The 14,074-nt window shown below is 51.3% G+C and overlaps 1 protein-coding gene across 2 annotated transcripts in view; it reads left to right on the top strand.

Annotated features, from left to right (window-relative positions):
• LOC116950553 (segment polarity protein dishevelled homolog DVL-3-like) overlaps window positions 1-14,074 on the top strand; it is a 95,136-nt gene that overhangs the window by 30,188 nt on the left and 50,874 nt on the right. For both annotated transcript variants that reach the window (XM_032968430.2, XM_032968429.2), the window contains exons 3-5: window positions 10,445-10,560; window positions 11,710-11,828; window positions 12,719-12,956. In XM_032968430.2, coding sequence (XP_032824321.1) covers window positions 10,445-10,560; window positions 11,710-11,828; window positions 12,719-12,956 — 473 coding nt within the window. The remainder of the gene's footprint in view (window positions 1-10,444; window positions 10,561-11,709; window positions 11,829-12,718; window positions 12,957-14,074) is intronic.

Raw genomic sequence — 14,074 nt, 5'->3', positions numbered from 1 at the left:
CAACCATCACTAACACCGCCAGCACAAGTTCATCATCTTCGCCACTACCACCATGTCCACCATGAACAACAGCATGACGGTATTGACCATGGCTTCACCAGCAGGATCCAACCCCACCACCTACCCAGCACCACCACATTCAACAACCACCAATCTCCAACCACTGCACACCACCACCACCATTACGCCAACCCACCACCACCTACCCACCCACCCAGTACCACCACCACTATTACTTCAACCCACCATCACCCACCCACCCAGTACCACCGCCAATATTACTTCAACCCCACCACCACCTACCCACCCACCCAGCATCACCACTGCTTAAACTCCACCACCATTTACCCACCCACCCAGCACCACCCTCAACCCCACCACCCACCCACCCAGCACCACCACCCACCCATTCACCACCTTTTCTCAACCCCACCACCCACCCAGCACCACCACCCACCCAGCACCACCATTTCTCAACCCCACCACCCACCCACCCAGCACCACCACCACTGCCCACCACCCCGGGCCTCGCTCTGCGTCTCCCAGGGGTCCCCCGCGCTGCGCCTTGAGTCTGGCTGGTCCAGCCGAGTGTCCCGGGGCACGGGAAGCGCCGTTGTTTACACAGCAGTGCAGGACCGCAGAACGGGGGGGCTGGGAGAGGGAGAGGAGGTGGGGGCGAGGGGGGGCTGTGGGAGGGGAGGAGGGGGGCTGGGAGAGGGAAGAGGGGGGGCTGGGAGAGGGAGAGGAGGTGGGGGCGAGGGGGGGCTGTGGGAGAGGGAAGAGGGGGGCTGGGAGAGGAGGTGGAGGGGGCTGGGAGAGGGAGAGGAGGTGGAGGGGGCTGGGAGAGGGAGGTGGGAGGGGACGAGGGGGGGCTGGGAGAGGGAGAAAAGAGGGGGGGCTGGGAGAGGAGGTGGAGGGGGCTGGGAGAGGGAGAGGAGGTGGAGGGGGCTGGGAGAGGGGGGTGGGAGGGGACGAGGGGGGGCTGGGAGAGGGAGAAAAGAGGGGGGAGAGAGCGGTCTTCGCCCTAGAGGTTTGTAGCGAAGAGGAGGATATTAAGGAGACGGAGCCACGGAGACTGGCGTAGTTTAAAGAAAACAACATTCGAGACGTTGCCTTGTGTGTGTACGTCTTTGTCTCGGTGTGTGCATGTCGTTGTGTACGTGTGCCTGAATGTAATGTGCTCGCTCATGAACAGCCCCTGCCCGAGTACTCTGTTGAAGGCTGTACGGGGGATCTTTGTTTTTGTACGCGTGTTAATGTATATATGCATACACTTAAAGGGTGTCCGAAAATGAACGTGCCAATAAGAACGTTGAATGGTTATTTGAGATGCTGACGTAAATTTAACATGAATACGTGTAATAGACTTAGAAGTTTTAGTTTATTTAATTGGTTATGGTATTGATTAGATATTCTTGAATGATCAATGAATCTCTACATGTCTTCCCATAATTCACTATGATCAATCTGATTCGGCGTTCCAACTCTGAGAAAAGATTTTCCAACAGCTGTCGGGATGGATGGTGACTCAACGTTGGCGTTCTTCAAGGGTCTTTTGGTTTGCTAAATCTAGACTTTCTTTTTCAACCCCAGAGATAAAAAATAATGTTAATGGTGTAAAGTCGAGTGAATGAGGTTTCTCCCGATCAATAATCACAACAAACTAAAATGTATAAGTTTAGCGCGTATATTCACGGAAGTATCTTGAATAACAATAAACCTATTCAACTTCCTTTTTGGTATATACATTTTTGGGCACCCTGTATCTCCGTGTGTGGGTGTCTCCCTGCTTATATGGCCTCAAGGTGCACATGGCCTGGCACAAGCGTCGTGGTGACGTCACCACCACTTAGTGGCGAATGGCGGTTGTTGTTGTATATAACTCTGCGTGGGGAGCAGTATTGTAGCGGTTAGCGCGCTGTGCCACAAACCCGGCTTCCCGAGTTTGATTCCCGCTCAAGGCCACCAGTGACAATTATCTGAACCGATCCTGGGCCTCCCCTAGATCGACTCAGCCTCAAATGACTACCTGGCATGGCGTGTAAACATCGCCATTAGGGAGACAAAGGCGACCGGGCGAGGTGCTTGCCACCCACCCACTCGTGCGCTGTACCGGCCTTTGTAGGTGCTCGCTAAGAGCACTTGCCCCAACAGTGTGTTACAGGCTACACGGGGGATCTTTGTCTTTGTACGACTGCGATGCAACGTGGCGTCGGAGTGCACCTGGCCTGGCACAAATTGCCGTGGTGACGTCACCGCCACTTAGTGGTGAATGGCGGCTGTTGCTGCTGTTGCCACCGCTGCTGTTGTTGTATGACTGCGCGTGGATGGGGGCACATTGAGCTCTGAGCCCAGTGACCCGAATGTGATTCCCAGCCACGGCCATCATCAGTGGCAAATGAAATCTGAGCTGAGCCTGGGCCCTCCCTTGGTGCTGTGCGTCTAGTAAAGATTGGCCCCGGAAAGACAAAGGCGGCCAGGCATGGTGCTGGCCACCCACTCCCTCGCGTGCCATGTCGGCCTTCGTAGGTGCTACTCTCTAACAGCACTTTACCCAACAGTCTGTTAAGGCTACACCGGATATCTTTGTCTTTGTTGTACATGCATATATACAGTGAGGGAAAAAAGTATTTGATCCTTTGCTGATTTTGTACGTTTGCCCACTGACAAAGAAATGATCAGTCTATAATTTTAATGGTAGGTTTATTTGAACAGTGAGAGACAGAATAACAACAAGAAAATCCAGAAAAACGCATGTCAAAAATGTTATAAATTGATTTGCATTTTAATGAGGGAAATAAGTATTTGACCCCCTCTCAATCAGAAAGATTTCTGGCCCCCAGGTGTCTTTTATACAGGTAACGAGCTGAGATTAGGAAGCACACTCTTAAAGGGAGTGCTCCTAATCTCACCTTGTTACCCGTATAAAAGACACCTGCCCACGGAAGCAATCAATCAATCAGATTCCAAACTCTCCACCATGGCCAAGACCAAAGAGCTCTCCAAAGATGTCAGGGACAAGATTGTAGACCTACACAAGGCTGGAATGGGCTACAAGACCATTGCCAAGCAGCTTGGTGAGAAGGTGACAACAGTTGGTGCGATTATTCGCAAATGGAAGAAACACAAAAGAACTGTCAATCTTCCTCGGCCTGGGGGTCCATGCAAGATCTCACCTCGTGGAGTTGCAATGATCATGAGAACGGTGAGGAATCAGCCCATAACTACACGGGAGGATCTTGTCAATGGTCTCAAGGCAGCTGGGACCAAAGTCACCAAGAAAACAATTGGTAACACACTACGCCGTGAAGGACTGAAATCCTGCAGCGCCCGCAAAGGTCCCACTGCTCAAGAAAGCACATATACATGCCTGTCTGAAGTTTGCCAATGAACATCTGAATGATTCAGAGAACAACTGGGTAAAAGTGTTGTGGTCAGATGAGACCAAAATGGAGCTCTCTGGCATCAACTCAACTCGCCATGTTTGGAGGAGGAGGAATGCTGCCTATGACCCCAAGAACACCATCCCCACCGTCAAACATGGAGGTGGAAACATTATGCTTTGGGGGTGTTTTTCTGCTAAGGGGACAGGACAACTTCACCGCATCAAAGGGATGATGGACAGGGCATGTACCGTCAAATCTTAGGTGAGAACCTCCTTCCCTCAGCCAGGGCATTTAAAATGGGTCGTGGATGGGTATTCCAGCATGACAATGACCCAAAACACACGGCCAAGGCAACAAAGGAGTGGCTCAAGAAGAAGCACATTAAGGTCCTGGAGTGGCCTAGCCAGTCTCCAGACCTTAATCCCATAGAAAATCTGTGTAAGGAGCTGAAGGTTCGAGTTGCCAAACGTCAGCCTCGAAACCTTAATGACTTGGAGAAGATCTGCAAAGAGGAGTGGGACAAAATCCTTCCTGAGATGTGTGCAAACCTGGTGGCCAACTACAAGAAACGTCTGACCTCTGTGATTGCCAACAAGGGTTTTGCCACCAAGTACTAAGTCATGTTTTGCAGAGAGGTCAAATACTTATTTCCCTCATTAAAATGTAAATCAATTTATAACATTTTTGACACACGTTTTTCTGGATTTTTTTGTTCTTATTCTCTCTCACTGGTCAAATAAACCTACCATTAAAATTATAGACTGATCATTTCTTTGTCAGTGGGCAAACATACAAAATCAGCAGGGGATCAAATATTTTTTCCCTCACTGTATGTATGCGTGCGCGTGCAAAAGCTGTGTGTGGTTAGCGAACTATGTTACCAACCCGGTGATTTGTGATTTGATGCCCGGCCGAAGGCTGACATCAGTGTCAATTTTCATCTCGAGATCCCAAGAGCGGTCGTGGTTTGCGAGCAAAAGCAAAAGGGGAGACACGGTTTGGATTTGTGCCTGTCTGGCGCTCACGGGGAGCAGTGGCGCAGCGGTTAGCGTGCTGCGCCACGAACCTCGCGAGCCGAGTTCGGTTCTCGCTCGCGGCCAATATCGGTGGGGAAAAATATTTGAACCGTCCTGGGCCTCCCCTAGGTCGACTCAACCAGTGTGTAAAATATCAGCACTGGTTGGCCGAGCGTCGTACCGGCCGCACCACTCCCTCGTGTGCCTTCGTAGGTCCTCGTTCGCGGCACTTGCCCCAACAGCCTGCGTAGACTGTACGGGGGAACTGTGTCTTTGTTGGTGCTCATCACTAGCCGTTAAACGAGGCAGTGATTTAGTCATTCAAATGTAAGCATTATTTGGCGATTCTGCTGCTGCATTGCCAGTGTAGTGCACAAGCGCTGCTGCATTGGCAGTGTGGTGCACAAGCGCAGCTGCTAACAAGACCACTCGACACATTTGCCATTAACACCGTGTGGCTTTGAAGCAGTGGTTCTTCGCCTTTACTGCAGCCTTTGCGCCCCTATGGTTCCCAATTGTAAAACAAAAAATGTGTAATGTTAATAAATACATAGCGTTTGATGAAACAAAGTAGCTGTTGTACTTGCGTGCCCGTACTAAATTTGTGTTTTCAGTGATTTACCTTCTAAAACAAATCTGGCCACGTCTCGCACCCCCAGAAAGGGCATTTCGCATGCCCAGGGGGTGCGTGATGCACCCCAAGTTAAGAACCGATGCCTTAAAGGGAAAGTAATATGTAACAGGCGACATTTTGGGCCCTGGACCTTCTTATTCATCGCGCATCGTTGAACGACACCAATACACGCAGACGGTGATTCCTGGACGGAAAGCGCGCACAGGGGGATAGTGTGACCCGTAGGATAGGGGCCTCTACCATCATGCCTCGCACAAACGACGTCACGTGACCCCACCGCCACTGGGTGTGGTAACCCGCACGGTTACTATTTGTCTTAGGTGCCCAGCGCGCGGAGAAATCTAAACCGTGGCCGTGTCGTCTTAGACGGCGGGAACAGAGGGACTGTGAGAGAGCCGCGTGGCGGTTTCATCCTCTCTTAGGACTTGTCGTTGCGCTTACGGCCACCATTGCCTGCTGCCGCTTTTTGTGCTGGGAGGGATTCTTGTGAACGGGCGGTTTCCCGGCCAACACGCGGACATTTTTGCCCCCGTTTACCAAGTCCGTAGGCTTTCGCGGCCAATATTGTCCGTAATATAGGGTTGTTTTTTTTTGGGTTAGATCATGTAAATCTAAATGTGTGGTTGAACCCGCCGCCACCCGACGTAATAAACCTATTCACGTGACAAACCTTACTAATTGGCTGTGTCGGGTGGTGGCGGGTTTAACGACACATTTATATTTACGTGACCAAACCAAAAGAAAACAATGGTTAAAATATTGATTATTATAACAATGGATCACCAACTCGAACCAATTGTGATTCTTATAGAATACAGGTTTTTTTAGGTTAGATCACTTAATTATATAAATGTGTCGTTCAACCTGCCACCACCCAACACAGCCAATTAGTAAGGTTTGTCACGTAAACGGAACATGCCAATTCGTTACTAGTGCAGCACACCGGTGTGTTGGGAGAGTAAAGCCACAACATTTACAATCTGAGTATGACGTTTCGCCAGTAATTTCAACTAGCTTCATCAGGCGACAGTCAGATTTGATTCTTATGCTCACCGTGTACATGGAGGTGTACAGATAATCGGATGCCGTTCTGCAACCTCGTCACCCCCTCAAAGTCCTCGCGTGCGTGCGATGGTGCGTGCGCGCGTCGGCTGGTGTTGGGAGCAAGAGCGAGTCGTGTCGCAGTTGACGACAAATGGAGGATCGTGCCAGTGGAAGCAAGGGAAACAACGCGAGCGTTACTACCGAAACGTTATTCCATCGTGTATTGATGAGCAACCACCCCGGTGTCCTCGTTCACGGTCACTGCCAGGAAAGATCGATGAACAGTGGGCACGGCTCACACTGTTATGGCTCTCATGGGCATCCAACGAGTCACCCCACAAGGTAATAACGTAGCTGTGATAACCGGGTTTAACGCAATTACCAAACACCTCCGTGTGCTAATTATGTATAAGGGTAAAGGTGCAGGGCTGCAGTGTTTTGCTCGAGGTGTGACACGTAGGAACCTCCATGAGAGAGGGGCGCTCTTCTACGCTGGTATTTGGCCTACTCTTCCACTGCCGTGCACGATTTACTCAACTCGATTGCATTTCTAGCTGGGTTTTATAAGTTGCTTCCCTGACATCCACCGATACTCAGTTGGATATTTTTTATTTGGGTTTTATTGTCTTGTGATTGGGTTTCTACTGGTGTGGTCAGTTTTTTGTTTAAAAGTTTTACCTCGACTGTACAGTGCTTTGAGATTACCAGCTTGAAAGGCGCTTTATAAAACTGATTTTATTATTATTATTATCATCAGCATCTCGTCGTATGGAATCTTGACCAGGAATCGTGACACTTTCACGTTTCCCGGTCAAGTTAAAATCTAGTGGTGGCTAGGAGATGTTAACTACCTCGCCTGGTATACAGGAGGTCGTGGGTTCGATCCCGACCCTGACGCCTGCATGTTCTCTCCATGGTCGCGTGGATTTTTCTCCAGGTCCTCAGGTTTTCCCCTCCACATCTAGAAATACACTTTTAGATTATTTGGCTGCTATATTTCCACGTGATAAGCCACTCCATTGCGGCCAAGGTCGCTTCTGAAAAACACCTGCATTGCTCGGTGGGGCCTTGCCTGGTAAAATAAAAATAAATAAAAAGTGTATTATTATCTTAGATTCGTGTGTGCAGCTGAAGGATGTAAAGATAGTTGCAAGGCCACACTGCCTCCACACCCCCCCCCCCCCCCACGTTGGTGCGCGTGTGCGACGTGCCGGCCTTAAACAGCTGTTCGCTCACCGCTGCTGTGGCTCGGTGGGGGGGCGACGTGGCGGAAAGTGTTTGTACGGGAATGCGCGCCGTGCGGCCGCCGTTGTGTGCAGAAGAGAAGGCAGCTGTTGCCATTAGTGGGCTTCCCTCCCCTGAGAACCCGTAGCACCTGGGAATGTCCCGTGACCTCCCCCCCCCACCCAGTCTCCTCTGCTACACACACACACAGCGTGGCGGTGATTAGGTGTCCCCTGCTGCACGTCTCTCCCGCCACACTTCTGAACGTGTGTACGTATGTTGAACTTCTTTTGCGCCGTACGTTAGCCAACCGTGCTCCTCGGAGGTGCCGAATAAGGACAGCATATTAAAAACAAAAAGCGGTTGTATAGAAATGACTCTTCAATCTAAACTTAAATGCGCATCGATCCCAGTGGCTGCCTTATATCGGAAGGAAGAGCGAGCAGTATTTCAGACGGCCGCAGAAGCGCATCTTAAGGCGCGCGGTGCGGTGACCACCGTCTTTGTACGATGGCCACTCGAAAGCCGCCGCCGCTGCTGCTGCTGCTGTGAAGATGAGAATCTGCACCTCCCTTGCTGTCACTTCCCGTATCTCTCTTCCGATTACATCTCTCTCCCCTATCTCAATCCCTTCCGAAGGGGTGCACCTTGGAGCGGCCGAGCCGCATGACTGCAGACGACCCGTCGAAAACCCTCCCTCCCAGCTCGTCGCGAAAGGCTCGCGACACGGATGAGAGCCCCTCGGAGTCCGTTGTTATCGTGTTGATGGGATGGGGGGTGGGACGAGACCAAGCCCCCCCCCCCGCCTTCCTGTTTACGGGTAGCTGTGACAATGCGTAGATTAATTAGTTGATTAGTAACAATGCAAACAAGACGACATAGCACAAAGGGAGTAGTTCAGTTTGTAATTGCAGCTCTGAATAATTAAGCGAATTGTCATGGCATGTGGAGATGGGCGCTGGATTTACCCCCCACCCCCTGCTCCCAATGTTTACTAAGTTGCTGCTCAGCCCTGCAGCTCATGATGTACATATGTACTGTGTGTGAGTTGAACTTCTTTTGCACCGTACGTAGCCAACCTTGCCAATCAGAGGTGCAAGCACATCCACGTAACAGAGCCCCGGTCTACGTCTGCGCACACAAACACGCGTTCTCGTATCCCAGCAGCATCTATTGCTCTCCCCACCCCCCCACCCGCCATGTATTTTGGAATCCGCTCGGGGAGTGTGCTTGCTGGAACAGATGCTTGCCACGGATAATATTGAGGGTGGTGCCGTGAGGTAGGCCCGGTGGGCTCGAACACGCGGCGATGCAAAACCGGCTACCACGCATAACGAGGTCACGTGCGGCGACATTTCCACGGGGAGCCCTCGAGTTGCCAGGTTTTATAATTCAGCGGTACGTTATCTCCGGGATATCCCTCTTCTTAACAAAAGGCCGTTATTTTAGTTTTTGTTTTTAAACACAACTAATTCGCAGCCCGAATTGCTATCCTAGTGGAATCGCTGGAACGCCATCCGGCGCCGTTGTGCGCCTAGGGGGCCGTCCATAAATGACGTCATGCACCTTGGGGGGGGGGGGGTCAGACATTTGTGACGATGTGTGACGAGGGGGGGGAGGTTTAGAAGTGTGACGTCACATCAAAATGCACAACTTTAAATAAATATAGACAACACGTTCTACTTAATTAAGCTGACTTTTTATAAATGTTTTCTCCTACAACATCAGAGTGCAGCGCCACATTAAATACGCACTACAATGACAATAGTTTAAAGCGATTTTAAGCATGTTTTATTTTCAAAATGGAAATATGTTTTTTTTGTGGGGGGGGGCAGAGCTTCGTGACGTCATATTTGAGGGAGGGTCTGACTTTTTGTGACACCGTGTGACGAGAGGGGGGGGGTCAAAATTGTCCAAAATCACGTGACGTCATTTATGGACGGCCCCTAGGAAAGGACAACATTATTATCGCTGTCCCACTGCCACGAAACACTGCACGGCGGCGGAGCGGTCGTCACTTTTCCACGGCGGTTCGAATCCGGCAGGCAATGCACCCTGGTTATAATATCCCTCACACTGTGGCGTATTCACCATAAAATACTATGGGCCGTCTGCTTCATAGTGAACGTCGCGTTGGTCCTGTGACCGTCAAATCACTGCGCTTGCCGGCGTCGCGCGGTCCAAGTTTAGCCACGTTTAGAAGAAATTTTGAAAAATCTAGCAAATCCCCTCGATTGGGATTACACAAAGCAGCAATCGCCTCTGTCCCTTCACTCCCGGCAGACCAATGGCCACTTGCAGGCCAGGTGCTGTGTACCTCGTGCCGCACGGGGACAGTTGCCACGGGGGGGTGCCCTTGGAATGTTTTGAGGTGCGATCTAAAAGCATTTTTTGAGTTGGCATATCAATGTTGTTATTAATGCTCATAAGAGGGCAAACTCGTGGTTGGAAAGCGTAACAATGTCCAGGCTTACACACCATGATTGCACCTTGTGTTTGTTAACTACCTTGCCTGGTATACAGGAGGTCGTGGGTTCGATCCCGAACCTACTGCCTGCTGTTATTTGGAGTTTGCGGTGTCCCTCTCCCCATGGTCGTGTGGATTTTACTCTGGGTCCTCTGGTTTTTCCCTCCACATTTAGAATCAACGTCACGCGTTTAGATTATTTGGCTGCTTTAAATTTCCACTTGACGATAAGCCACTATTATTAATACTCATAAGAGGGCAGATGCGTCCACGTGTACGCGCAATGATTGCACCTCGTGTTTGTTTGTTAACTACCTCGCCTGGTATACAGGCGGCCGTGGGTTCGATCCCAACCATTACGCCTGCTGTATATTTGGATTTTGCATGTTCTCCCCGTGGTTGCGTCGATTCTTCTCCGGGTCCTCCGGTTTTCCCCTCCACATTTAGAATCAACATCACGTGTTTAAGAGTATTTGGCTGCTATAAATGTCCACGTGATAAGCCACTTCGTTGAGCTGTCACTTGTGATAGCCAAGGTTCCGCTTCTGAAAAAGAGCACCGTAGCGCCGTAGCAGCTCGGTAACAAAAAATTGCGTAGTCTTTTTGTTTGTTTTAAAATCGTCAAACCTCGTGAATTAAACTGCTTGCGTCACCTTTGTCTTGTGCTCATCAGCTGGTGGCCGCCGACCCCTCGGAGACCGGCTCACAGTGCTCGGAGCCCAAGGCGGAGCTGCCCCCGCCGCTGGAGCGGACAGGCGGCATCGGAGACTCGCGGCCGCCCTCCTTCCAGTAAGACCCCCACCTGGCACACCGCGTCCAGTATACACTCTGGCTGTTAGGCTGAGGAGCCTAGTCATTCCGCTCACGTAGTCTAAGCCGGTGGTTTCTCAACCAGGAGGGGTATGTGGGGACCCGGCGGGGTTGGGGGGTACCTGGAAATGTCCCGGGGGGGGGGGGGGGGTTACGCGAGGTGATTTATAAACCTGCGAAATTTTATTGTACGTGAAAGGCATTTGGTGAGCGATCACGTATTAATCTGCCAGGATAAAATAACTACGATAACATTTTTAATCCATTCGGTAACCTAGAAGGATATAAAAGACCTTTCTGAACTCGTTGATTGTAAGCAATGTTGGTTTCCAAGAGCAACCAGCGTGCGCGGACAAATAACATCACGCACGCAGAGTGTCCGTTGATATTTTTTTTATTTATTCGCTTGCAGTTAATAACTTGTTAGGATGATACGTCTCAAGATGGTCAAAATGTTGATGTTCATTATTTGTACATTTATTTCCTCAGGACCATGTTGGGTCAGGCCAAGGGGGTTGCTCGGTTTAATTAAAATTCAACAATGGGAAGTGCAACAGTAGCCAAATAAGGTTGAGAACCACCGCTGCAGGCTATTCCAGCAACCCAGAAAATATTCATCTGTATTCAGTGACTGATTTAAGCCCCGGCGTGAGACTGCATCTCTCCGTGAGTCCACAGGGTCTCTATAAGATTGTGTCTCTTGTGTGAGTTTATTTAAGTCTTTTATGGTATCTGTGGGTCTCTGTGTCAGCCAGTGGGTGTCTCTGTGAGACCAGGGCTTAATTTCAGCCAGGTCTGTTCATGTCTGTGACATATTTCCACACTCAGCACACCACATCCAGTATACCTTTTGCAGTGAGCTGTGGATGCTAGTCACATGCCACTTGGGTTTACTATCGACCCTTTTAAACGTTTCTGCACCCAGCACACCACATCCACTGTACCTCTCAACTTCATCATTAGCGTCACCTTCACCATGATTATTATCATCATCATCGTCGCCAAAATCTCTTGTGGTGTCGGCCACACCACCCTCCTGCGTTCCGTGTCGGCCTTCACAGGTGCTCACCAACAGCCTGTTAAAGGGTTACACGACAGATCTCAGTTGTTCTTGTTTGCATGTCTCAGCCCCAACCCTGCCGGCAGCCAGGAAAGCCTGGACCGGGCCACAGACACGGAGTCGGTGCTGTCGGCGCGGAGCGAGAGACGGTCGCGGAGAGACCGGGATCCTCGGCATGAGCACACAGGTGCGCGGGAATCTCCCATCTCGAGCCGTCCCGCCAATTCCCGCCCCCCCCCCCCCCCCCCACAACGCCACCGACACCACTGCATTCATTCAGAACTGCCGGGTTACTCCGGGCAGGGATGGACGGGCGGATCGTTGGAGGATGCTCCAACGTGAGCAGCCGCCGCCCACCGCCACCCTCCTCCCCGTCACTGGGGTCACGCTGGCGGTCACGCTCAACAGCTGTTCCACCAAACCCCCACCCCCACCGTGCCGCTCTGGCCCGCGTGCGCCCGCAGGCTCAGAGCGGCCTCGTGGGACGCCGCAGCAGGCGCAGGATTAGCGGCAGCGTCGGATCGCGGCGCCTTTCCTGCTCAGGGTGACAGCGTTGCTGCATTAGCTCCATCCGTCCGTCCGTATCTCTGTGTCCGGGTTGGTGAAGGCGGGGGAGCGTAGACGTAGGAATGTACAAGTACAGAACAGCGGGGGGGGGGGGGGGGTTCGCTGCACTGCACTTTGAAGGTAGAGCTGCGATATCCGCTTCCGTGGGCTGTTCTCTGAACAATAATTGGGGGGGGGGGGTCGCGCTGCTCTGCGAGATTTTCCGAATGGATCCATCTCGTGACGCGAAGCTGATTGCACAATCGGGATGAAAACCTGGAGAAAACGAAAACAGGTTTTAAGATAACGCACCGCAGCCAATATTGCAAGAGATTTTTTGGTTAGGTCACGTAACGATCTGGAAACAATCCGTGTCATTGAGACCCTCCGATGTTTGGCCGTGTCGGGTGGTGGAGGGCCTTTACAACACAAATTAATGCCAGATCATCGTGGCCTAACCTAAAACAACCAGAATTATCGTCGTCATCTTTGACATTGTCGTCGATGACGCTGTTGATGTTTTCGCCACAGGACCAAGGCCGAATGGGCTGGTGAAGCCCGTGCCAGGCCGGCCGCTGCATGCGCCGCAGCACCCTCACCACGCCCCACCTCACCATGCAGTGGCGGCTCCCCACCACCATCACCACCACGCGGCGCCAGCGGCGCCTCACCAGCACGCGTACGACGCGTCGAGCGTGGTGAGCAGCGAGCTGGAGGAGACGAGCGCCTTCGACTCGGAGGAGGACGAGGATGACGACAACGCCAGCCGGTGAGCGATGCCCGGGAGGGGCCCCTGCTCGCCCCAGCACCAGCACGCATACACACACACACACGCGCACCGCAACGTTGGGCCGACGTCGGCGTGCGGGGCTGTGACCGATGACGTTGGCCCGATGTAACACGGCCGGCCAATCGCTCTTGTTCGTCAACTCGGCTGGATGTCTTCGGTTCCACTGAAGAATTTACTCCCGCCGTCCCTTTTTGCATTCTTTTATCCAATACAACGTGGGTGGTGCTGTTTTCTGCCATGGTGGTGAGATGTAACTCCCTCGCCTGGTATGCAGGAAGTCGTGGGTTTGATCCCCGATCCTGACGCCTTCTATATATTTGGTATTTGCATGTCTCCCCGTGGTCGCGAGGATATTTCTCCAGTTCCCCCGGTTTTCACCTCCGCATTTAGAACGTCACGCGTTTAGAGTATTTGGCTGCAATACATTTCCACGTGATAAGCCACTTCGTTGGGCTGTCGTTTGTGATGGCCCGGTCGTTTCTGAAAAGGAGCTGTGCATCTCAGTGGCCCTTACCTGGTAAAATAAAACATAAAAAAAAATAGTTTGTTGCTGGTCACTTGAAGTTTTGGGCCTCCAACAAGTTAATAATCGCCATCAACTGTTATCAATCCACTGCTGGATGAAGGCCCCTCCCCAAGATGCCGAGTATCTCTCACGATCCCGCGAAGCGACAATCCACCCAGCACCTGCACGCGAGACGACTTAATCGCTCAGTTTCCACGGCCGACGTCCTTCGCTCAACTGCCACTCTTACCGCTAATCTCCACCATCGGGCCTCAACCCTTGCAGGCCACTTAAAACTATAAACTATAAAAACTAAACTATTGTTGTGCATTTTTACCAGGTAAGGCTCCAGGCGAGATAGCTAACAAACAAAGTGTAGTCATTGTGTGTATGCCTGGAGATCGTCACGCTTTCCAACCACGTGTTTGCCCTCTTATGAGCATTAATAATAACAATAATAATGATATTCCAACTAAAAAAATACTCAGTTTAACACGTAGGCTTTCGCGACCAATATTATTCATAAGGTTTTTGGGTTAGATCGCAAAAAAAGTGTCACGTTGACAAAAGACAATGGTCGTTTGTCAACGTG

The sequence above is a fragment of the Petromyzon marinus genome, chromosome 39, assembly GCF_048934315.1.
Source record: "Petromyzon marinus isolate PM22_M1 ecotype Great Lakes invasive population chromosome 39, UKy_Petmar_22M1.pri1.0, whole genome shotgun sequence".
Lineage (NCBI taxonomy): Eukaryota > Metazoa > Chordata > Hyperoartia > Petromyzontiformes > Petromyzontidae > Petromyzon > Petromyzon marinus.
Note: the sequence above shows the minus strand (reverse complement) of the source record. Positions and strands in the feature narration are given on the sequence as shown.